Source organism: Zootoca vivipara, chromosome 17, assembly GCF_963506605.1.
Source record: "Zootoca vivipara chromosome 17, rZooViv1.1, whole genome shotgun sequence".
In the NCBI taxonomy this organism is placed as follows: Eukaryota; Metazoa; Chordata; class Lepidosauria; order Squamata; family Lacertidae; genus Zootoca; species Zootoca vivipara.
The window spans coordinates 25,622,727-25,648,288 of record NC_083292.1 but is presented as its reverse complement, the minus strand read 5'-3'; the positions used below and the strand labels follow the sequence as shown (position 1 = coordinate 25,648,288).

The window sequence follows — 25,562 nt, the reverse complement described above, 5'->3', positions numbered from 1 at the left end:
CATCCAGCCTCTGTTTAGAAGCCTCCAAGGAAGGAGAGCCCTTGATTCAGGATGGGGAGGAGGGGAAACGGAGAGAATAGAAGAGGCAGAAAATGCACGCGGAAGAGAGCGCCAAGCGTCCTGAGCCAGTGGGACCCAGTTGTACCGGCACTTTAAAAAAAAAAAGACACCCCCTGAAAATAAGCCACCGTGTGTTTTTTTGAGGAAAAAAAGTTGTAAGACGGTGTCTTAAAAAAGGGGAAACACGGTACTTAAGCTGAAGCGAACTTTCCCACTGAAAGTAATGGAAAGTGGATTAATCAGTTCCAGACGGGTCCGCGGAGTACTTAACTTAAAAGTACTCAACCTGAAGTGTACTTAACCCAAGGTATGACTGTCTACTAAATGCTTGGTACCACTCACTCTGGAATATAGCTAAAATGCAGAAAATTATGCAAAATTTGAGCTTTTGACAAGGAGTAGAACCAAAGGGACGAGGGTGGCGCTGTGGTGTAAACCACTGAGCCTTGGGCTTGCCGATCGGAAGGTCAGTGGTTCGAATCCCCACGATGGGATGAGCTCCCCTTGTTCGGCCCAGCTCCTGCCAACCTAGCAGTTCGAAAGCACCTCAAAGTGCAAGTAGATAAATAGGTACCGCTCCGGCAGAGTCGTTTGCGACTGGACTTAACTCTCAGGGGTCCTTTACCTTTACCTTTTTAGAACCACCAGACACTTCTTATATGATTTGTCATTCCTTTACCATGGATCCATCATTTTCAAAAGAACACTTGTCCCAAGTCTGGCAAATCAGGAGCTATACTTAATAATCAGATAACACTAATATTCTTTATGTGAAGATAACATTTATTCTCACTGTTTTCTTCCATGACTTGGACTTTGGTATTCTAACCCACGTGGAACTGTACTTATTTTACGTGCCTATCTATAGTTTTGTTTTTCATCTTTCAATTTTCATCTGTTGTTATGAAATGAAATAAAAAAACCCTTCACCAAAAATAATAAAGCTGCCCTCCCTCCTTCCTCCTTCTTGGAGGCAGAGGCTTGCCTCATACTCCAAAAGCCACCTCTCAGGAGGTATTAACAACAGTCATCAACCTAAATATATAAATCACTTCAGCCCAATGCTATAATTAACCCTGCTTGTGATGCATTTGCAAAACCCAAAAGCATCCATCAAACACCCCACGGAACTTAGTAACTTTTTACAGAAGATTACAAACCAACACAGCTTTAAAATGAAGGTCCCGCTAGCCAAGAAAGAGCTTTATTTTTGGCACAAGGCAATTGCAACCTCAAGCTTCTAGTCCCTATCATTTGAGAGGACTGCACCTGTCACATCAACTTCTTGGGATGATTCTTGACAGTTCAAAAAGTATCAATAACAGAGAATGGCCCTCTCTCCTCTCAGCTGCCCCCACGAAGTATCCCGCACGGGAGTATCCAAGGAAAGCGCAGCAAAAAGACAATTCCTTTACCTGCATTTTACACATTTCTGAAAGCCGCAGTCAAATTGTTAACAGGAAAAGTCTCACCTCTGCAAATGTGGTGGAAGGGCTGTCGTCTATCCCGCTGCCACCGCCTTCTAGAAAACTGAGGGAGAAAAATCTGGTGAGGGAGAGCAGCAGTTGCTTCCAGAAATATAACCCCCAAAGCCTGCCTTTAAGGGGGGTGGGGTGGGCAGGGCCATGGGCTAAAAACAGAGGCTGAAGGCCACGTAATCAGCAACCAAGGAAACAGGATGAAAACAGGGTGCTGGCGAGGGGGAGGTCAGAGGGGCTGAAGACTAAGTGGCTGAAGAATGAGATATAGCTTATCAGTTCCTGAAATTATATCAATCTAATTCCTCCTTGGTGTCTCAGCCCAGGGTCACTACCTTGCAAATCTCTAATCTAAGTAAGAAACTGAACCTGCCATTCCCATGTCCAAATTTGGCATCCCAGCCCAGAGGCAATATTATCCAACCCATCCCCAAAAGCATTACTGCAGGCCCCCACCCGTTCTAGCAGCAGCAACAAAATTATAGAAAATTAAACTCAAGCAGACCCAGCACAGGGAAGTGTGGAGAGGTTTAAACCACTCCACCATTTGAGAGCAAGACAACTCTAAAGTCTTCTTTTTCAAATGATGGACTGTGATCTGGCTAGTTCAGATAGCAACCCTGAGCTAGGTTAAGAACTTTGAGAACTTAAGGGGGGGGGTCATTTGATCTAGGAACAGCCCACGTATATATTGGCCTATTTCTACCTCTTTTTCTTAATGGTAACATGGCCCGTTCATAATGTAAGAATGATTTTCACAACTGTGAGCAAGGCAGCGGGGTGAGGTTAGTGAAGACAAGCTACAACAATTAACTATAACATCGTTCTCTGCTCCAGTTCAGGCTGCACAGAAAAAGCATTTTGGTTCCTGAAATTCATTCTGATTGTGCAGATAAAATATAACTGATAGAATTCTACCCGGGGGGGGGGGGTATTAATGTGTGAAAACAGTCAAGGTCCAAGGATCCCCAGGCATACACCTCCAGATGGAGGAGAAGTCAGGCCCCATCCTGGCACCCAGGCATCTTCACTTGGTCACCTAGGTGTAAAATGCTAAGTTTGAACACTGAGATGCAGGTGGATCACTTGGCAAAAGGAAGAGGCGCGAACCCCCTTCATCAGCTGATCTGCAGGGATAAACTGCAGGGAGGGGCTTGTAGCATGTGCAAGAGGGAGAAGGGGATCACACCCACCTTTGGCACATTCGCCGGCTTATGGGCTACAGAGTGAATGTGGCCCTTGAGTCAGAAAAGAGTTGGCCACCCCTGCCCTAGTCATTGTGACAGATAGGCCCCAAAGGCCGCTGCCACACATCACAGGCAGCAAACCAGAAGTGCCTCTCTGGAGAACTTGCCTGCCCCAAGCCTGCTGGTCAGTCTGGCCTGGAAGCACTTCATTCTGTTAACCTGGACCCTGCTTGGCTGACATATGTATCACACCCAGCAGTTATGGTATGCTTTATGCTCAACAATAGAGCAGCCATGATGGATCAAAATGGATGGCGCCGGGCCATGTTTGGGTCTCTAGAAGCTGCTTGGACCTTGGTGCACATATTTGCTGCTTTCGATAAAAGCTCACAGAGACCTTGGTGTTCTGATTAGAGTTAGCAGAAAAGCAGCCCTCTTGCCTAAACTGTTCTGACAAGCCTACATTGGAAGTGTTTCAAAGGTCCCAAGTTGCTCCCCCTGCCAGATGCAATATGGTCATGCATAGTCCATATTTTATGTGGGCTTCTCCCATGCAAACAGGGAAATTGCTGGAATTGTTTAGTGTCCCTGACCTCCCAGCCCCATGCTATCATTGACTGATACAAAAGGCGTACTGAGTTTTTCTAGTTGGTTATTCTACTACATTTTGGGTGGGCGCAATTGAAATACTTGCTTTTTTCCCTGTTTTGCCACCACCAGCCAGACTTCATATCCTCTGGCTAACTCCTACAAGACTTGGTCTAACTGCTCTAACATTTGGTAACTCTGCTTTTTATTGCTTTAATATGCTAGGAAGTTAGATTGATTCCCTTTGATTGCTTTGCCGATGGTTTTTGAGTCGACGCCACTTGTTAATCCATATGCAATAGTCCATTTTCTATTTTCAGCAAATATCCCGTATCATTCATAATTCTATTTCACACCATTTCCACTTTCATTTCTATTATAATCAATATTTATATCAATGAATATCAATAAACTGAGCCCAACAACATAAGGAGGGCCTCCACCCACAGGCTCTCCTTCCCTGCTATACAAGATTATTTCTCCAGCTATCATTTTTGTGAAATACCTTGCAACGTAAATATCTTGTCTGTCAAGATGTTTAAGCCGTTCTGAACCCTCACTGCAGCCATGAAGGCCCCCTGTGGCTTTGGGAGAGCGTGCTAAATTCTTATTTTTAAGAGGTCCCCAGAACCCTTTCACAGAACTACAATCCCAGGGGATTCTGGGACAGGTGCCAATGGCATCTGCAGTGAGTTGTAAAAACTGGATTTATTTCTTCACACAGCAAACTCAATGCTTCCATTTTACAGATGAAAGGGAGTGGGCCAAGGTTACCTGCTGTGCCCAAAGCAGGGGTTGCATTTGAGAAGGGCCAGTGTAGGAGACTGGGAGACCGGGGTTCAAATCCCCATTCGGCTGTGAAGCTCGGTGGTGACTTTGGGTCATTCTCTGCCTAACCTACCTCACAGGGTTGTTGTGAGAATAAACGAGAGGGAGGCAGGGAGAGAGAACCATGCATGTCACCTAGAGCTCCCCCCCCCCAAAAGGCAGGATAACAATGTAATAAAAGTGAACGGATAATCATTTGAACTGGCGAGGCCCAAATACTGAATGCTGCAACACCCTGGCACCGTGGCACAAAGTTCTGACAATGGAAGGTGGGCTTTTATCGTCTGCAATGACACACACTCACACACCCCTCAAGTGTGGCAGGGCAGACCTTAGAAAATCAGACATGTCAGTGGAGGATATAAATAAACCTGAGAGCTAAATGGAGCCTCCGTGTTCAGGGGCAGTCTGGCTGCTGAGTACCTGGTACTGGGGGTGAACATGGAAGGAGTGTTGTCTTCCTGTCTTATTTGCCAGATTCCCAAAGGCACCTGACGGAGCTCTCTTGGAAAGAGAATGCTGGACTAAATGGGGCCTCGGTCTGATCCAACAGGACTCTTATATCCTTAGGAGCAGGGCTGGAGCGACAAAGAGCGCCCTACAAATCACCCCTCCTACCCAGCACCAAATCTATGCAGGGCTGAATCAGCGCTTCCACCTCCCCGAAGTGACTAGAGGTGCCGGGGGGGGGGGGAGAGGAGAGTGAGGAGCAGGCCATTTTTCCAGCTTTGAAGGTGACACTGAGTCAGACGTTCCTGAGGACCGTTTCCAAATTTGGCAGCTGGATCTTAAACCGTCGCACGAGGTTTGTTTTTTAAAATCTAGCGTGCGTGTCACCGATTGCTCAGGATAAAATATAGCCGGGTCTCTGACTTGGCATATTTTTTCATTTCTATCTACTACCACCTTCTCTCCGGGAAGAGTCGAAATGCAGAAAAAGCTGAAGGTCAGACCTTGAGGGGAAATGAGCTCTTCCTCGCAGCTATTACTGATGAACACTAGAAGCTGCATTATACGGAGTCAGACTCTTGGCCCATCTAGCCCAGGAGTGTCTACAGTGACTGGCAGCAGCTCTTCAGAGGTCTCTAGCACTGCTACCAGTGGGTATTGATTCTGGGACCTTCTGCAAGAAGGCGGCAACTTACACCAGGACAGATTATTTAGCCCAGAGTATTCTGACTGACACAACTGAGAGGTGTCCCCCCAAAAAAAACACACACACCGAAATAGACTTCACCCCAACCTCTAACATTTTCTTCTGTGTGAGTCAAAGCAATGGAGGTCCTTAGCCTATCTTCAAACTACCAAGTTCTCCACTTATACAGCCCAGCTGCTCTCTCCTGCTAGCCTGCATTTCAGCCAGGGCCATGTCTGTGCCACAACTTTATGGAAGTGAGGAAAGCCGACAGGAGGCGAATGCTCCTGACCAAACAGAGCCATTGGATGTCAGCCACCTGGGAAGTTACAGACAGGTGTGATGTCTCTATCGAAAGTGGTCCTCAAACTTTTTTGGCCACTGCCCCCCATAAACAAATCCCCAGTGCCCCCTACCCTATTAAAAAACATTATTGAAAATAGCAGTTTCCACGACTCACTAAGGAAGGTAACAACACAATAACTTTTAAAACAGTAACAATTGCATATTTATTCGAAATCCATTTAAAATGGTTTAGTTCAATTAATTTAACAAAATTGGTGAATTTGATCCAGCAATGCCACCTTCAAAGTCTGATAGTCATTTACACCTCTAGTGCCCTCTTGCCGTCTCTTTAACTCTAATCACCCCCCTAGGTAATCCCACTGACCCGCGGGAGGCACTACCACCCACTTTGGGAACCACAGACCTATTGTATAAAATGGCCAACCTGCTTTGAGGTTTTTTTAAAAAACAAAACAAAAACAAAGGACAGCCAAGCAGTATATTATTTTTTATGAAATGAATGAATGAATGAATAAATAAATAAATAAATAAATAAATAAAATAAACACCAAAAGAGGAAGCATATCTATCAGAAGAAGAAACATTCGGCGGGGAGGGGGCAGATATGCGAAATCTAGCAACATTAGGGGAGTCTCTGAGGGTGAAAGATACCTGGAATCATCTGTCACTTCTTCAATAAAGCCAGACTCACATCTGGGACAAGTGTACTCCTGCAGAGGAAGAGAAAAGGGAAGGTGGTTTGAGGCTGAGAATGGTGGAGCCTACACAGTCACAGGTGGAAATATGCCACACAAAAACAAGGCCACAGGCTTTTTTTAGGTTCATGGGCACATTTGGATATTTGAGAGAGCACTGCCCGCTCTTGTCACCCATTGCAAATGAAACACACACACACACATGAGAAAAAGTGCATGTACACATTGCACATAGAAGTTGCTTTTTTAAGAGATTTTGATTTAGTTACACTCCCTCTGATGGAGCAGGTACACAGCTTGGGGGTACTTCTGGATCCCCGTCACTTGAGGTTCAGGTGGTCTCGGTGGCACGGAGTGCCTCCCATCAGCTCCGGCTGATGACCCAGCTGTACCCCTATCTGGACAAGGATGGCCTAACTTCTGTTGTCTTTGCCCTGGTAGCCACTCAGTTAGATTACTGCATCTCAACATACCGGTACATGGGGCTGAAGTTTGGAAACTAGTGCACAATTCAGTGGCCAGGTTGCTCACTGAGGCAAGACAGTTTGAGTAGATGCCAGTCCTGGCCCAACTGCACTGGCTGCCAATTAGTTTCTGGGCCCAATTCAAAGTGCTGGTTTTGACCTATAAAGTTTTAAAACAGCTCAGGACTGCAATACCTCAAGGACCACCTCTCCCCACATGACTTGACCCAGACCCTGGAATCATCATGTGAGGCCCTTCTTCGTGTGCCTCCTCCACAAGAGGTCTGGTACGGGCCTTTTCTGTGGTGGCTCCCCATTTGTGCAATGCTCTCCCCAGGCTTACATATCTTTTGGCACCAGGCAAAAACTTTCCTCTTCTCCCAGGTTTTTGGCTAATGGTCTTTTAAACTGTGGGGAGTATTGTTTTTGTTTGTTATTGTGGTATGCATATTTGTGTTTTTAATATTGTGAACTGCCCTGTGATCTTCGGATGAAGGGCAGTATAGAAATTTGATGATTAACTGATAATAAAGTATAAATAATCAGAGCCTTCGAAAACACACAGAGTTGGAAGAGGAAGTGGGAAAGAATGTTACTTGCCACTTCCTTCTTCAGATCTCCATATTTTTCAAGGGAGAAAAGGGTAAACATCAAAGGGTGCCCTTGCACCTTATGAGCACCATTCTGCTGACCTCTAGTGTAGGCGCTCGTTGTTCTAGAGGCCCTAAATCAAACCCAGTCCCCTGAAGGGGGTCACCTTGAGTTGCCAATCCTCTCATTCATCCATAGAAATGAAAACAGGAATCCTATCAAGTTTAAGCAGCTCATCTGTCTGCCCCATCACTCTCCACTTTATCTCTTCACACAAAGGCTTTCTGATAAGGGCCTGCAACTGCTGCTGATGGATGCCAGCAGGAGCTCAAGGTGGCATATGTGGTTCTCCTCCTCATTTCACCCCCACAACCACCTGGTGATATAAGCTAGGTGTGTGTGTGGGGGGGGGGAGTGTGACTGGTCCAAGGTCATCCAGTGAGTTTCATGGCCGAGTGGGGACTCTAACCACTGTGTCATGGTGGCTCTTCCCCTGTAGGAAAGACTGCCAGGGTGGTGTTTGGTTGCTTGGAGCATCATGACTTCGAGCACCCAAAGTGGTATCCCGTCAGCATGCCCTGCAGGGAAGTTTGCTGTTTTGCGGCTGAAACGCCTCCAGCCACCTCAGCAACAAAGTGGCCCGGCAGGGAGAGGGGTACGGAGGCAGTGGCTTGTGGGGAGACCCCGTACAACTGCTGAGAAAGTTACTGCCCACCTCTGCAGTCCACTTGTCATATTTGCCAGGGCAAGTGAAAATGTGAAATGCTGGATAACAATCTGGAGTGATTTCGCTACCTGGTCAGGGGAAGGTCAAGCAAGTTCTGAACAAAGGCTAAATCCTGTTGGTGTGTCCTATGCACAGAATGTTTGGAAGGATCTTCTTATGCTCATTCCTACCCTGTTTCTCATATTTTAAGACATACCCATAAAATAAGCCATACCGTGTTTCCCACATTTTAAGACACCGTCTTATATTAATTTTACTCAAGAAAATAAGCCTATGGCTTATTTTCGGGGGGTGTCTTTTTATTATTATTACTGTAAGTACCTCCTTACAACTAGTAAGAATTGTACACTGCTTTAAGAAAGCAGCGCTACAAATGAAGGCAGGAAAGAGGAAAGGCTTTTCTCCCGCCCTGCTTTCTCCCTCCTTGGCTCCCCTCCTTCCGCCGCCTGTCACCCGCCGCTGCTCTCCTTCGGGCCATGCGGCCCCAGAACGTTTCGGCGGCGCGGCTCCTGCTGCTGCCTGTCACCCGCCGCCGCTCTCCTTCGGGCCATGCGGCCCCAGAACGTTTCGGCGGCGCGGCTCCTCCCGCCGCCTGTCACCCGCCGCCGCTCGCCTTCGGGCCATGCGGCCCCAGAACATTTCGGCGGCGCGGCTCCTCCCGCCGCCTGTCACCCGCCGCCGCTCGCCTTCGGGCCATGCGGCCCCAGAACGTTTCGGCGGCGCGGCTCCTCCCGCCGCCTGTCACCCGCCGGCGCTCTCCTTCGGGCCATGCGGCCCCAGAACTTTTCGGCAGCGCGGCTCCTGCTGCTGCCTGTCACCCGCCGCCGCTCTCCTTCGGGCCATGCGGCCCCAGAACGTTTCGGCGGCGCGGCTCCTCCCGCCGCCTGTCACCCGCCGCCGCTCGCCTTCGGGCCATGCGGCCCCAGAACGTTTCAGCGGCGCGGCTCCTGCTGCTGCCTGTCACCCGCCGCCGCTCGCCTTCGGGCCATGCGGCCCCAGAACGTTTCGACGGCGCGGCTCCTCCCGCCGCCTGTCACCCGCTGCCGCTCTCCTTCGGGCCATGCGGCCCCAGAACGTTTCGGCGGCACGGCTCCTCCCGCCGCCTGTCACCCGCCGCCGCTCTCCTTCGGGCCATGCGGCCCCAGAACATTTCGGCGGCGCGGCTCCTCCCGCCGCCTGTCACCCGCCGCCGCTCTGCTTCGGGCCATGCGGCCCCACAACATTCCGGCGGCGCGGAAGGGGCCAGCAGGGCTCCCGACGCCGAGGGGTTTTCCTGTCCGGGCGCTCGGCCCAAGTGGAAAAAAAGTCCTGGGAAGAGCGGAAAGGCTCCCAGCGTGGCTCACCTGGTGACGCGCTCAATTCATGCACCCCCTCCCAACTGGTTTCAAGCCTCTCGAGGCTCTAAAGGAAAGCAAGAAGGTACGTCTTATTTTCGGGGTATGTCTTATATTTCGCGAATGCATTAAAACCCTGCCATGGCTTACTTTATGACTACGTATTAAAAAAGGGGAAACACGGTAGCAGGATTTTTAAGCATTCAAGGAATATAAGCCATACCCCGAAAATAAGACATAGTGATAGGCACAGCAGCAATGCCGGCCGCGGCAGGAGGAGGAGGAAAAAAATAAGACATCCCTGGAAAATAAGCCATAGTGTGTTTTTTGAGGAAAAAAATAAATATAAGACGTGTCTTATAATATGAGAAACACGGTATTGAGTGTTGCCCCTTTTTTATTGCATGTCACAAGTTGCGCGTTTTGCCTTTGTTTCATGCTTTACGCTACCCTGAAATCTACACGATGAAGGGTGGCATAAAAATGTTGTAAATAAATAAAGGAAGGACGTGGGCTGTGACAGCTGGGAGCCCAGAAGCCAGAGAGATGGAGAGACTTTCAGTGCCTTGCATAGAGCTCTCTCTCTCCCCCCCTCCCCGATTGCTCAAACTAGGAATAAATTATGCAAATCACTTTTTTTCAAGATGACAAGACTGATGCAGGCAAAACTAATTATGCCAATCATTTATACAGGTTGCAGAATCCACTAGGACTGGCTGGCACTACTAGGATTGGCAATCATTATGATCAAGCACAGAGAACACAGACCTGAAATGGTAGGTATTATTACTAATAATACAATTCATTATCCACCCTTCACCCCTATGTCCCAGGGCAGGTTACAACAATTAAAACACAATATTAAGAGCATTCCTAAACAACTTACCATGCTGGAAATAAGGTGGGTCCTAAAAATATACACCACAAGTTTCAAAAGCTAGGCTAGACTTGTATCTTCAGCATGCGCCAGTAGCTGTGCAATGCAGGTGCCAGACGCACCTCCATGGGGAGGGAATTCCACAACTTAGGGGCCACCACAGAGAAGACAATTTCCTGTGCCCACCCCCTGAGCTTTTGTGGGTGGTGGAACAACCAAGAGGCCCCCTCTGTTGATCTTTGCACCTGATAGGGTCTGTAGGGTAGGGAACAATCTTTCAGTTATTTGGGGCATGGGTTTAGTATAAGACTTTAAACAGCAACATGAGCAATGTGAACTGGGCCCAGAAACGAACTAGCAAGCTGTGCAGCTGTTTCAAAACAGAGGTTATATAGGGTTATGAAGTTTGTTAGTGACAGCTATACTGCTCTGCATCACACACTTCGGTTTGTTGCACAGGAGTATCAGTCCCAGAGAAGATCCCCGATAAAATGAAAACCGGCTTAGGGCTGTGTTTGTTTCTCGAGTGCCATTTCCGTCACAAATCACATGACCCCAATTCATCAGTCCTGGCTTCCAACTCACAAGGGTTCCTCAGAACTGCCATCAAGAGATGTTCTCACTGCCCGGTCTCATCATTCAGCAAAGACGACTCAACACGCCATGCCTGAGGCCACAAAAAGGATGGTCTTGTGGGCAAACGCAGCTCCAAGCAGTCACAGAAACACAATTGTTTAGAGATGCACCAGTAGGAGGGCAGCTCAGCTAAGGCATCGAAATGAGCTGTACGAGAGCCATGCATTTTTTGGCTGTAGAACTGTTCTAGGCTTGGGGGCAGAGGGAGAGGATACGTACAGAGCCCAGGGCTCCTCCACACCTCCTCCAGCCATCTTTGGAATCCTGAAGCCCTTTTCCTATAATCCACCCCAGGAGATGCTGTTGGGCTACAACAGCTAAAGCCTCCCTCTTGGTGAGCCAGGTGAGCAGCCACTTCACCATAGTGCAGCTGCAACATATGAGGAAGATCAGGGAGAAGAGATCCACCCTAGCCCCAGTTGCAAAGTTTTACAGAGAGATTGTATACAAATGGAGTATGAGCAAAGGGCTGCCATACAGCTTTGAGCAGCTGCTGCGTGTGGAAGGGGCCTTGAAACACAAGAGCTGCAAACTCTGCTTAGCAGCCTCAGGCAAGCTACGGCCTCCAAGACACAACTGCAAAAATGTACAATATCCATGCCAAGTGTTATTGCTGAGCTACTGTGATTCCTGCATTGCAAAAGGTTGGACGAGGATGGGTCCCTTCAAACTCTGCGATGCTATGATTCAACTGAACCTCCTCCTGCCACCTACTGCTGCCCCTGCACTGTTTTCAAACCAACTCAGCCGCTGCCCTTTCTCGATGAAAATAGTTCAGTAGTTCATGTGTTATGCTGAACACAGCTACAAACCACCTCTACATGTTTATTTAGCAAATTTATGTACCGCTTCATATATCAACAGAAATCTTAGCGATTTACAAATCCCAGCAAAAAATGAATCAATGTAGGAAAGACATCACAAATTTCACATTAAAGAACAAACAATATTCTTACTCATAATAATCATGGAGCGTGCACTTGTTTATTTGCGCAGATCAACTATTTGTGCACACTGGCTGTCTACGCTCATTTAATATAATGTGGTAACACACCTAATGTAAAGACACCCAACCCACCAGGTGTGCCTGGCTCACCACCCAATGAGTTCTAGGCTGCAAGCTGTTATTTTAGGATGTCATTTCATGGCACCATATTTTAAACGCACTGGATCATTTTAACAATGCTACTGATAATTCTTGTATAAATATAGTGGGGCAGTCGGGTGGTGCTGTGGTCTAAACCAGGCATCCCCAAACTTCGGCCCTCCAGATGTTTTGGACTACAATTCCCATCATCCCTGACTACTGGTCCTCTTAGCTAGGGATCATGGGAGTTGTAGGCCAAAACATCTGGAGGGCCGCAGTTTGGGGATGCCTGGTCTAAACCATTGAGCCTCTTGGGGTTGCCAGTTGGGTCGGTGGTTCGATTCCCCGCAACAGGGTGAGCGCCCGTTGCGCTGTCCCAGCTCTTGCCTAGCAGTTCAAAAGCACGCCAGTGCAAGTAGATAAATAGGTACTGCTGCAGCGAGAAGGTAAGCAGAGTTTCTGTGCGCTCTGGTTTCCATCACAGTGTTCCGTTGAGCCAGAAGTGGTTTAGTCATCCTGTGGACAAACGCTAGCTCCCTGGGCCTGAAAGCGAGATGAGTGCTGCAACCCCATAGTCACCTTTGACTGGACTTAATTGTCCAGTGGTCCTTTACTTTACCTTTATAAAAATATAGTAAATGAATGGAGCAAACTGCGCCACCCCAGACTCTTGTTGTACAGCAAGGATGGGAAGCCAGTGGCCCTCCAGATGTTACTGGCTTTCAGCTCCCACCATCTTTGACTAGTGAACTCCAGCTCCCATCAGCTCGTCAGCAAGGACGATGGACCAGGCTGATGGGAACTGGAACCCAGCAACATCTGGAGGGCGCCCAGCACCCAAACCCTGCTGTATAATATTGAAAATCTCAGTGTGCGTAAAAAGCTTCTTAAAAGCTCTGGATCTCTTGAGTGCAGATGCACCACTGAAAAGAATGTCAAGAGTTTTGATAAAATTCTGGGATAGAAATCCACCAGGGTGTCTAAAGGGATTGTTTTGCGCCTGCTAGTGCCTCCATTTTTAAGTTTCAATCATGGTTTTCAAGGCAATATATACATGATGAGGAAGACTTTAATGTTGCGCTCTTCTGATCATTTCTTCAGTGAAAGCATTTCAGCTTGCCAGATAAGACAACCCCCCCCCCCCCGCTGCTGCTGTGGCATGTGCTCTGTATTCTCTCACCGAACCCAAGCCAAGTCAATATGGTGTAGCGGTTAGGGTGTCAGACTATGAGGTCAGGGTTCAAATCCCCACTTAGAAAGGAAGCTCACTAGGTGACCTAGGGTCAATCACTGCCTCTCAACCCAACCTACCTCACAGGGTTGTTGTGGGGATTAAATGAGGGAGGGGGGGATAAAGTATGCCACACCTTGAGCTCCTTGGAGGAAAAGGTAGGATATAAGCACAATATATATATAAATAATTGGGGGGGGGGCCTTGCAGGGAGATGGGGAAAAGTCCCGTTACACAAGCAGAAGTCCTTGCACAGCTTCTGCTGACAGAACTCATCAGGTGACACGTGCCCTATGTCTTGTAAACAGCTGAGAGGTTTTATTCTTACAGTCAAGCAATATTTTGCTAAATAAAAAAAATCTCCACAAGAAAACAAAACAATCAGAACTCAAACAAAGGACCAACTGAGGCAACAGCAGAACGTCCAATCACTTCCACCAAATTCCCCCGGTAAAGTTTCTACCTGCTGCCTGTTATAAGAAATTTAAGGTCATATATATATATATATATATATTATTAATAATTGTTCATAAAACATGTACATGAATGTACAGAAACATGTCTGAAGCAGCACAGGAAGACAGGCCTGACTGACACCATTTTGACTCTCTCTCTCTCTCTGACCAGGTGTTCCTCTGCAAGGAAGAAGGGGGGTGGGGGGAACCCTCTCATTGTCTCAGGAATTAAAGTGATAATCCCTGGCATCCTGATACCTGGGTGCCAGACAAAAGGGTGTGATTAACTTGGCTGGGAAACAGGGAAATGTAAATATCTCTCTTTTTTGTTGATTAGGTTTTGGGGGCAGGGGGCAGGGCCCAGGATGCTCAGATTACTGCCACCAGACCTCCCCTTTCATGATGTACCTATGATGAATCTAGGGAGAGGGGTCTTGGGCTACACCCCTTCTGTGATGTATGGGTGATGCTTCTGGGGGGTGGGCTGAAACCAATTTCAAATTTCTTTTTAAGGGCAGGACACCTTTGTTTGGGGTGCCTTCCTTGTTCTCCTGCGTGAGAGGAAGGACCCTGTTGCAACAGCGAAAATAAAAGTGCCTTGCTTCGTACGTCCTGGTTTGGTCTCTGTTATTTGGTGGGCAGGAGACGCTTAAATTCGTCTGCCTGCCAGGATACCTGGACTCTACCTGGGTCAAGGATCCACTTATTCCTAGGACCGTGTAGCTCCGCAAATTTTTACAACATGCCCAAAAGCCATTAAAGTGGGCTATCGAGTTAAACAAAATGCCACCACTGAAAAAGGCCCTGCCTCTGGTGTCTACCCACCTAACCACTGGAGGTAGAGCACCTAGAGGCAACCTTGGGTAAAGACCTCAACCACACATGCATAATCAACTTTGGGTATTTCCTGTCATTAGCAGGCTCTGGTCCATGTTGAGACCACCGCTTTCCTGAAGCTAAGCTGGTCTGGGTGCGGACAGTACCTGGATGGGTGACAGCCTGGTAACCACACCTACACCACTGTGGTTTGCACAGCAGGAGGAAGGTGAGATGTGAAGATGTAAGGCAATAATCAATCATAATGAGCCAGCAGGACAAAGAGCCACATTCCACACTGTTGGCTGGTACTCAAGCAAGGGGGAAAGGCTCAGAGCCATTATTTACAACACAGCCAAGTTATGATTCATCAGGAAGATCTGAAATCTAGATGCAGGGAGCCAGGCTGTGCCAACCCCACGATTACAGCCTTGCCTAACGGGTATTGCAACGTCAGTGACGGCTGGAGATCAGACATTCTCCAACCACACTGTAGAGGGCAGTCCCTGCAAAAGTGGAAATCATTTCAGGACACCCTGTGACCCAATCTACATTGATCCACAACAGCAAACATTTTTTCCAAGCCTCAGAGCTGACCAGATTGTCTAGGAAGCTGCAAGGGGGTGGGATACCTGAAAGGACCAAGGAAAAGGGCGGGCCTGGTCCTTGATCTGACTTCCATCTGTATTCCCCACCTCCTGGCCACTGTGCAATTTTAGAGGAACACTAGTTCTCCATATGAAGTGACCCAAACTCTGTGATCATCATCTGAGGCCCCTTTTCATGTTCCCCTCCAGGAGAGGTCCAGAGGGTGACAACACGAGAATGGGTCTTTTTTGCAGTGACTTGTGGAATGTTCCCCCCAGGAAGGTTTTGGCTGGCGCCTGCATTATACACCTTTAGGGGCCAGGCAAAAATGTTCCTCTTCAAGCAAGACTTTAGCTGATTAACATTCTAGGTCCATTTATAAGTGGTTGGGGATTTTTTTGAGGGGGGGGGATTGGTTTGTTTTTGTTTTGTGCATCTTCTGTTCTCTACTTCTTTGCCAAACCTTTATTAGGCATTACAAAGATAGGCCATCATAAAACATCCATATAAAATTTTTAAATTAATTACTGGTAATCATTTTGTGTTCTCATTTTGTATTTTTATGTTCTGAACCACCATGATCTTCAGATGATGGGCTGTATACAAATTTAATGTAATAATAATAATAATAAGGAAGAGGAGGAGGTGGTATGCTGCCTTCGATACTGGAAGCAATGGATGGCCATTGTTAACCTGGGCCCTGCTGGGACTACCGGTACACATGTATTCCTCACATCCAGCAGTCGGTGGGGAGTGTTTCATGCACATCGCAGCAGCCATGATGGATCAAAGTGGATGATACTAGGCCATCTCTGGGTCTTTCCTGCAGAGGTTGCTTAGACCCTTGTGCAGATATCTTCAGCTTTAGGTGGAGACCTTGGCTTTACGATAAGATTAACAGGAAAAGCAAGCCCAACGTCCAAACAAAAGCGAAAGCATAACAGGTTCTAGCAAACCAAAAGCTCTGGAAGCATGTCAAAGTTCTCTGTGTAAGGAACCGCTGATACAGCGGGGTCCCAGTTGCTCATCCCCCCCCCCCCCGGCCTCCCAGATTGTGGTATTAAACATGCACAACATATTTTATTTAAACATATTTAAACATGCACAAAATATTTTATTTTGTATTAACGCCTCTAAATTCAAGTTTCTACATGGAAACCCCATTTCATATCATTTAGTAATACTATAAAACTCACTATATACAGCAAGTGAATCATTTCCGTTACAATCAGAAGTCTGGTTTTTTTTGTTTTTGCAATCCAATGAATGTTGGTGAATTGGCCAGAATTTGGCATGGCATGCACTAATGCCAACTGGATCACCAGATTAACAGCCATATGACTAGTAGCCACTGATAGCCCTAGTGTTCATGAATTTGTGTAATCTCAATTTAAAGCCTCCCAAATTGGTGGCCGTCACAACATCTTTCAGAAGTGGTATCCACAGTTGAAATGTTGCACGATGTGAAGGACATTTCCTCTTGTTAGTCCAGGATCTCCCACTGTTTAGGTTCACTGGATAACCCTACACATTACTGGGTTGAAATATTGCAAGAGAAGCCTACCCACTTTCTCCACCCCCAACCTATTACTTGCCTTTTCTAAATGAAATGCCCCAAACACCATAACTTTTCCCCATAAGAGTTGCTCTAGCCCCTGCTCCTTTGGCTTGCTCTTTTTCCAGTTTCACAATATCTACAAAATCCCTTTCTTGTAACCTTGCCAGTTGCTTCTCCTTGCCTTAACTTGCCTAACGGGGTTGTTGTGGAGATGAAATTTGGGGAGGAGGGGGGCAAAGAGAATAAATAAACGAGAAATGTTAAAGATTGGGATGGAGGGGAAGAGAGAGAAAAATCCAATGGAGGCACTTTTACAGGATGTGTAAAAGGGAAAATAAAGGATGATAAAATGTGTGTATGGGATACATGAAAGAACAGTGATATGGATTTTTTGGGGTGGGGGAATTGAATGGGGGGGGGAAATCTGGAAAATTTTCTCATGCAAATGAGGGTATCTGCATATGTAATTTGCATCAGGAAAATTTGCTGATACCCTAGAGCAGGCATCCCCAAACTGCGGCCCTCCAGATGTTTTGGCCTACAACTCCCATGATCCCTAGCTAAGAGGACCAGTGGTCAGGGATGATGGGAATTGTAGTCCAAAACATCTGGAGGGCCGAAGTTTGGGGATGCCTGCCCTAGAGAAACCTGCACCAACCTGGTGCCCTCCAGATGTTTTGGACTACAACTCCCAGCTGCTCCAGCCAGCATAGGCAATAATCAAGGGATGCTGGGAACTGGAGTCAAGCAGCACTAGGAGGGCAACAGGTTGCCCATCCCTCGCCAGAGATTAAGCAAAGGTGCCCACTAACTGTATTTATGGAGCTATTTGTGGTTCTTTGCAAATAATTACTCAACCAGGTGCAACACCCACTCTGCCTCCATAATCGCATGAGACCAAAACCCAAGTGCACTGCAAACTTCAATCAATCCTATAACTGGTGAATTAAATGCTATACTGAAGCACATCTTTGTGACCCTGTATCTGCAGCTAGCTGTTTAAACTTGCCGTCGCCTATTACTGATGTATCAGAACCCATAATGCCATAATATTATGACTGGCAGGATCCAGTCACAAAATGAAGCCCCCATACCACTTTATTTCACCCACCACGCCTTTCAGCTGTATTGGCACCACAAGTGGATATCGCATTGCAGGCTCAACACAGTGGTGATGCTGCTCAAGGAGTTGTATTCATACCCCTTGACACACAACTGTTCACGATGCACAATGCCAGGACCGCCATCAGCAATGACATGAATAATCTATTTGGGGATGGGGGGAGATCACCGATTCTGTTACCAAAACCCAGTCAGCTTCTAAGAAACATCTGACGCCTGTTTTAAAGCTATCTGGTGACTCTCCACAATCGGCAGAAGAGAACACCATCACCACTTGGCCCATCCCATAATATTCCAGCACTCTACAGCAATTATTTCTAAAGCTGCATAACCTTCTCAAAGCGAATGCTCTGCTGAAGAACCCCTCCAACTTGATGCCTCCAGATGTTTGGGGCTGTGAGTCCCATCAATTTCAGCCAGCAGGGCCAACGGTCAGGGATGATTGGAGTGACAGCTGAAAATATCTAGAGGGCACTGAAGTTGGCAATATGCTGCAAGTTACTCATTAACAACAGACAGCTGTGCAATGCAATGGGAGAATGGCCACACTGGGAAAGCCAACATCTAGGGGAAGTTCACCTGCCATTACGCATCTTCTCATAAAGAACACTCTCCATACCCCAAACAGTGTGAAAGCCACTAATTTGCAAGTGAGGATGCAGAGAAAGTCAAGGTGCTTGGGCATTTGGGCTCTGTCTTCCAAAACGAGATTCTTTACCCCGAGAATTCAGATGTATCTCAATTACTTGGCCACTTTCTTATGTATGGTACTTGTGGTTGTGAGCCATTAAATTAGACCGCAGCACTGCTTTCCCATTTGCTGCAAAAGATTAATCCCTCTGGGATTTGCTTTCAATGGAAATTCATATTTCTAGTTCCTAGCTTCCTCTTGCAGGCAAAAGTGAAAGCAACAACGTTAGATTCTCACAAGTTAAACATTATCCCACTTGTGGCCACCTCTTTAGTACCTTCACAGTTTCCATTTCTTCCTACCTGAATGGTTGCAAATTGAAATGTGATAGTATGCTCTTGAAGGCAGAGACCTTTTTTTGTACCTGGAAACACGGAACTGTAGAGTTGGAAGAGACGTCAAGGATCATCTAGTCCAACTGATGTAATGCAGCTAAAGAATTCCTGACAGATGGCCACCCAATCTCTGCCTAAAAACCTCCAATGGCTACTAGCCACAATGATTATACATACTCTGACTCCACAGTCAGAGGCAGTAATGCTTCTGAATACCAGATTCTGGAAATCACAGTAGGGAGCAGTGTTTGGGTCTGCACATGGTTGGCTACAGTGAGAACAGGATAATGGACTAGATAGGCCCCCTTTGGCCTGATCCAGCAGGACTCTTTTTATGCAGTCCATAACATCTGGTGGGTATCCTGTTAACTACCCTGCTTTTTGCACCAAAACAGGCCCCTGCCCCAAGGGGCTTACAAATCCTGACACAGAGAGAAACAGGAAATACAAACATTTTCCTAAGGGCGCTAGCTAGCACCAATCTGTTTAGCTTTTCCTCACTGGGAAGATGCTCCAGCTCTTTTCACCACCATTTTACTTTCCTTCCAGCAAATTGACTTAGTTGCCATTATCAGAGTTCTCCCCGCACCCCCAGTGTGCTGTTTTGAATGAGACATCTAAAAATGCCCCCCTCCCCCCCAAAACCCCACCCTTTCTTGGCATGCAGCATACACCTGCAGCAGACAGCCTGATTCAAAACAGCAGCCAGAGAATGCAGCTATTCAGCCTCCCGGTGCATGAGCTCCATAATCACATCAGCCCACATTCAGCCATCCCCCAACAAGGAGAGCAACAGAACAAGTGGATCTAACAACATGACTTAGTGAAAAGCAGAACCTCATAGCAGTTTTGTGAAGAGGGCGGGCCCGGGAAGGACTGAAGCAGCTGCAGCAGCTGTGATTTCTCTCTTTAAAATAAATAAATTACTGCTTGTGCAGATTACTCTTTCAAGGGAAGGGAATGAAGAATGAACTGATGCCCAATTATTTGGTGCTGGGCAGAGTCCCTTCCCCCACCAAAAACCCAACTCTCTCCAAATACCACTGTCCCCTGCCCCATGACAAACATAATCAATTACTGCTGTTCTCCTGCATGCATCTCTGATTGATTTCCAAGGGCTCTGTGCAGGAGACCTTGTTAGTTCATGGTGCCCTGGGTCTACTCTGTCTCAGCCTGTGTGAGATTGTCTGCAAAGATGGCCTACTTCAAATATCGCCTCTCTGTTGTTGATCCAATAGGTGGCGATGGGCCTCGCTCTCATTTAGTCCAGAAAGTTATTCTCGTGTTCAATCCCCCACATTCAGCACGCCTTGGGGAGTAGGTCTTTCATGTCCCCATTTCACAGAGAAGGGAACTGAGGTCAAGAGGGAATTTGTCCAAATATACTGAGCAAATTGCCTTTGAGGCTCTGAAGACTACTGTCAAGAGGAGAGCTCTGAATGAAAGGTAGTTCTTCCTTCTTCATGCCAGTCCGAGAGCCACTTCTAAACACTCTGTTTTCAGGTTTCAACTCCAGCTTCAGATTTACTGTTCACAATTTTCCATTTAAAGAGCCAGAGTGAAAGGAGGGCTTGAGCCTGGGAGGAAGAAGCCCAAGTGGGCACTGTTAAAAAATAAATAAATCTAAAGCTTTCTTGGTAATTTCTCATTCAAGCCTGGGATGCAAAACACGACTCACAGGGGGTGGTGCAGTATTATGGGAAGCTCCAAAGAACTATAAGAAGTGCAGGCCTTTGTTGGTAATAACTAAAGTAAACTGCATGGCTAGTTTTAGCTCGGCCCTTAAGCATAGGCAGACACATCCTCTTACAAAGAAAGGAAGTTCCACCAAGCTCACTCACATCATGTGAACTGTATACAAGTTTGCATATATTTACTAGCATAGTTTATTCAACGTAATTAAGGGGAAGAACAAGGAATCCTGCAGGATACTACAGCTCCACCCGCTGAAACACCCAGCTTCTGATATATCACCAAAAGTTGCTCACACACCTGCAAGCCTACCACTGCAAGGGCTTGATTTTTAATTGTTTAAAGAGCGGGAGAAGAAGTAGTAACTTTTGAGATGTTCAGGTTATGCATTCCACTAGCACAATTTAAAGCTTGTGTTGCAGAGATTAGCCCAGCTTAGATTCTTCCACTATTAAAAAAAGGCATTAACAACATCAGGAAATCCTGAACTGCAGCTATGGGAAAGCAAAAGGCATGAGGGGGTTTGGGACAGCATTTTTTCACTGAAACAAAAGGGCAGCTGAAACACAGTCCAGTGAAACTGCCGGAGTCAGCAGCAGAAAAGGGAGACAAGCATAAATCGGGGAGGTGGGAGGGAGAGCGACAGCGCTCCTGGGCAAGCAAGGCAGTCAAGATGCAAGAGTCTAGAAAGCAAAAGCTCTGCCATCTCTGAAAGCGCCATCAGAAAACAGTCAGAAAGCCTCTCTCAGAGCTGATTCCTTGCTTACAGATTAAGAACCCGCCGGCGCCGGTATCTGCAACAAGAGCAAGAGGGCAGAGGTGCCACGTACACTTGGTTTTGAAAAGAAGTCCTTGAGCCTCTTCGTCCTTGGTGGCGCAGAGGGCCGGAGAAAAGCAGATGCATGATCCCAGCAGGCTAACATAAATTCAGAAAACAAACAATTGCTCCTGGAAATAAAGAGTCTTTATGAGAATTCCCCAGAGACATGGACACCATTTCTCAAGTGCCAAAAGACCAGCAAAGGCAGAAGGGCAGGTGTTGCTGCCTGGATTGCTGCACTAGCATCTTCCTTCCCATAACACAGGCCTGAAAAAGCATTCCAGATCCAGGCCACAACCAACCACAGTTTTGGAGCCTGAATCATGTTACAGGTCGCCTGACCCTCCAAAGGTGTACCCACTTTCTGAGAGGTAGAGTGCGGAAATTTTCTGGAAGGACAGGTGGCCTGGGGTTTGTCAAGCCTGGCTAGCAACTTCTTTAGCATATTAGAAATGTGCAAATTTACAAAGTTCCCTACTAACGAGACAGGCAGGCATTGGGAGGGGGGTGGAAGGGGAGATTCTACATTCCAAGAGTTTATCAGCCAATGGTGGTAGGTGCTGTCAACAAACTTTCAGGAGCCAATCACGCTTGGGATGTGGTGGGTGGGTAGCAGCTTCCAAGGCTCCAGAAGCAAATATGTGGGCAACAAAGTTTCTGGGATTATTCCAACTCTGGGCACAGTTTCCGTTTTGCAGATGGCACAATTGGGGGTTGAACGACAAGCCACCACACATTTACATCCTCTGCAGTGGAAGTTGTAGGGATTCCGCCAGACAGGCCTGTCAGTGCAAGGGAGATTATTAAGAATGGTTGCCAAGTAGTGCAACTCCCCCAGTTTACAATCCTTCCAGAAAGGAGGGTCATATTCATCTGCGTCAAACACCCACATACAAATCTTGCATTCTGCCCATTTGCATTGCAGAGGCTTGGGGGAGAACCTACAGTATTGACAGCCATTATTTATAGAACATGTCTGCTCAACTCATGATCCATGAAGGCAAACACAGTCCACTGACAGCATACTATAGGGTACCAGGCATGATCGTGTTTTTGCAGTCGAAAGCAGCTGGCAGAAACCCAAGGCTTATTGAGTCCAGCAGCTAAGGAAGCATCCAAAACAGACGGGTCTCCATAACATGGTCCCACAGCATGCATCAGTGATGCAGTATATTTCACAGTCTCTCTGGTGCTAAAATGCCTTCCTTCCTCTATACAGGCCTGGTAGATAATCAGAGAAGGCCTTATGAGAGTGCCATGACCTGCAAAGTGTTATTTGGAGGCAGTACAGAAGCAGGTTTTCTCCATGGTGCTGACTAGCCTCTGGAATACCCTTCAGAAGACACCAACTGTAGGGTGCTTCCACCGCTTAGTAAAAACTTAATTGTTTGGGGGGCTTTCCTTGCCCAGGAGCGCTGTACCCTTCCACCCTGTTCTCTGTGATACCGATTTCTCCATTTTAAATTGTTTTAATATTATTTCACTTTTGGAAAACACATTGAAATTTCTTTTCATATAAGTGGCATAGAAATGTTTCAAATAAACAACCAAACAAGTTTGTGCTCTACCAAACTGAAGCCAACCTTTTAATTATCTTCCTGCAAGATAGGAGTTTAGACACCTCCTCCCCCATACCATGCCAACCGGGAAAGCAAAGCGCTGGCCTCTCAATTCTGCAGACAGAAGCTCAGAGGAACACCCCACATGCTGTCTCTCCACCACGCTCCCAGCAGCCAGGACACAGCTATTGATAACCCGCAACACAGCTATGGATATCCTGCATTAATGGAATGACTCCACTGCTAACAGCAGCTGTCCTTCACCTTGAGTAAGGAGGCAGCCACATATTGGTTAAGACCCAGCTACATTCTGAAAGTAGCACAGAGGGATGTTACTTTTGCTTGAAGGCAGACAACGATCAGGCTCCAGTTCTGTATTAAACACAGCTGCACACTAGGCACTCTTTACCTTCCATCTAACCTTTGAGCATCAGTAGCCTTTTCAGGCCAGAAGGAAGAAATAGAGAATTGCCTGGTTGGCTACATGCAATTATCAATCACCACAGGAAATCAAATTAGTGAACAATAACAATTCTGATTGAGAGGTTGGCTAGATACAAGAACCACGCCAAGAAATTCACTCACCAAATTCCAAGCTTGAGCATACTTAACAACTAAGACTTCATCAGGGAATGGTTTTAAATTTGATGTAGACCATTTTTTTGCATTTACTTTTTTAAAAAAGGCATTTGTCTTCCCAGAAGACGGGGGACCAATTTAAAATTCCCAAGTGCTGGCACTATTTTTTAGGTCTCTGTGTCATCAGGTGCCTGGGACTTCCCAACCCTGCCTACCTCTTGCCCTTGTGATGGGGCAAGATAAGAATGTTCTGTTTTGCTTTCTTTTCTCATTCTTCCCTAGAGGAAGAGTGATAGCTCCAGTTTTCTGTCCCTTTCCCTTATCCCGCTCCCCACAAGATAGTTACCTGTCTTTTGAAGAGTGAGAAGATGATGGAATGCAATTGCATTTGCTTTCATGACTATCTGTTCTTTCCTAAATTGGAGTCCAAACGGGACATTGGTCCCTTCTGTCTCTTGGCCCCAGTGGGTAGACCCACGGCCCCGTACCATTCTCCATCAACCTCCCAATTTATAGACACAGGAGAACTCTGGATTTTTTCCAACTTGTTTCACCCACCATTCCTGTTGCACTTCCCAACGACTCTTTTAGAAAGGAAAATAATATTGGAGGCAGGAGAGAAATCCTTGGCTTGCACTGTCGTGTAAGTGATCACTGAAATGGGGAAAAGGATGTCCAGGTATGAGCAAACCCTACAACTCCTTGCAGCCTCCACCTCTACTTTCAGCCTCAGAACTCTGTATATGGGCAACGTAATGCAGGTAACCTGCCACTTCAGCTTTACATGCTCAGCAGTTTTTAAATAAATAAATAAAAAGGAGGTGAAAAGGGGGTGGGCATCCAGGAACCCACCATTGAACCCAATGTGTTTTGCCTATATGTGATTTTGTCTTAAGAGTTGAGCGTCGTCTGTGCCCTGATTTCCCTCTGCCCTCTATCCTCAGCACTGGGCACAAGTTCCCCAGATACACTTTTGCCTCCTCCAGACCTTGGTGTTGGTCAAGGTGGGAAGGAATAGGAGCCAACTCTCTTTCATAGTAGCAGCAGCAATAACAAATCTACTACCACCACGCCCCACATACAATACATTTGAGAGCAAATAGGACCTTGTGGTCTGCCTGAACCCCACCACCCACTTCACTTGGATTCAAGTTGCACATGGGGTTCAAAACCTAAAATCCCTTAGCATTCCTATTACTGGTGATGAATGGAAGTAGACCGGGGCCTTCTCTCTTCTGTCCCCGCCCCCACCCTCCCAATCAGATCCTTGCCCTTTCATATTGTGACAGGAGAATACTGAGAGACTGTTCAAAAAAATTAAAAATACCACCATACTACGTAGATGCTGCAAATTCAATAAACATGACCCCCAGACTGTAGTCTCGTTGAATTCAATGAGGGTTAGGCCTGAGATGTCAAGGTACAGGATCATGTTGTTAACTCCTTAGGCTCCACAATCAGTCTGAGAAAAGGACCCAAGGAGCCCAGACACCCCCCCCCCACAAGTCAGAAAGATGAAGCAACAAGTCCTGGCCTCAAATCCCTTCCCCCTCCCCCTTCAAAAGATGGACTCAGGAGTCCTGGCCTCAATCCCCCCCCCACTTTTCAAAGGATGAACCCAGGAATTCCTGGCCTCAGCAACCTCACCTCCCCACCACGTCCCAAGGATGGACCCTGGAGTCCTGGGACCCCTCTCGAATTAACCTCTCTCCCTCTCCCCTCCCCCCACCCCGCCTGCTTGTGGTTATTTCAAAGACAGGGAGGGGGTCATATTCAGACAGACCCGCCCTGGCCTCTCCCTTACCGGCAGTTTGGGGCTGACTTCCCCCTTGCAGCTGTGGCAGAAAAAGCGGTGCTGGGAGACGGCGGCCGCCGCAGCCGCCGACGCCTCCGCCATTTTGCTTCCCCTCCCCCTCCGCCGCCGCCGTCGTCGCCGCTGCCGTCAGTCCTCCTGAACCAGCAACGCTCCGCCGCCACAGGCCACACGGAGGACTCGAGGCCTAGAGCGGAACACTGTGGAACGCCGAGGGGACGCTCTAGCCGCCACACTTCCACACTTCACTTCCCTCTTTCTCCTTCTCCTCCCAAGCCTTCCTAGGGGAAGTTTGTTGGTTTTTTTAAAG

General features: G+C 47.2%; 1 protein-coding gene across 1 annotated transcript in view; it reads right to left on the bottom strand.

Annotated features, from left to right (window-relative positions):
- Positions 1-25,558, bottom strand: part of RNF115 (ring finger protein 115) — a 42,798-nt gene extending 17,240 nt beyond the window's left edge. Inside the window, exons 1-3 of the mRNA XM_035098029.2 lie at positions 25,244-25,558; positions 6,234-6,292; positions 1,533-1,590 (exon numbers count right to left, since the gene is read on the bottom strand). Of these exons, the coding sequence (XP_034953920.1) occupies positions 1,533-1,590; positions 6,234-6,292; positions 25,244-25,336 (210 nt within the window). The 5' untranslated portion in view covers positions 25,337-25,558. The remainder of the gene's footprint in view (positions 1-1,532; positions 1,591-6,233; positions 6,293-25,243) is intronic.
- Positions 25,559-25,562: the final 4 nt, after the last annotated feature.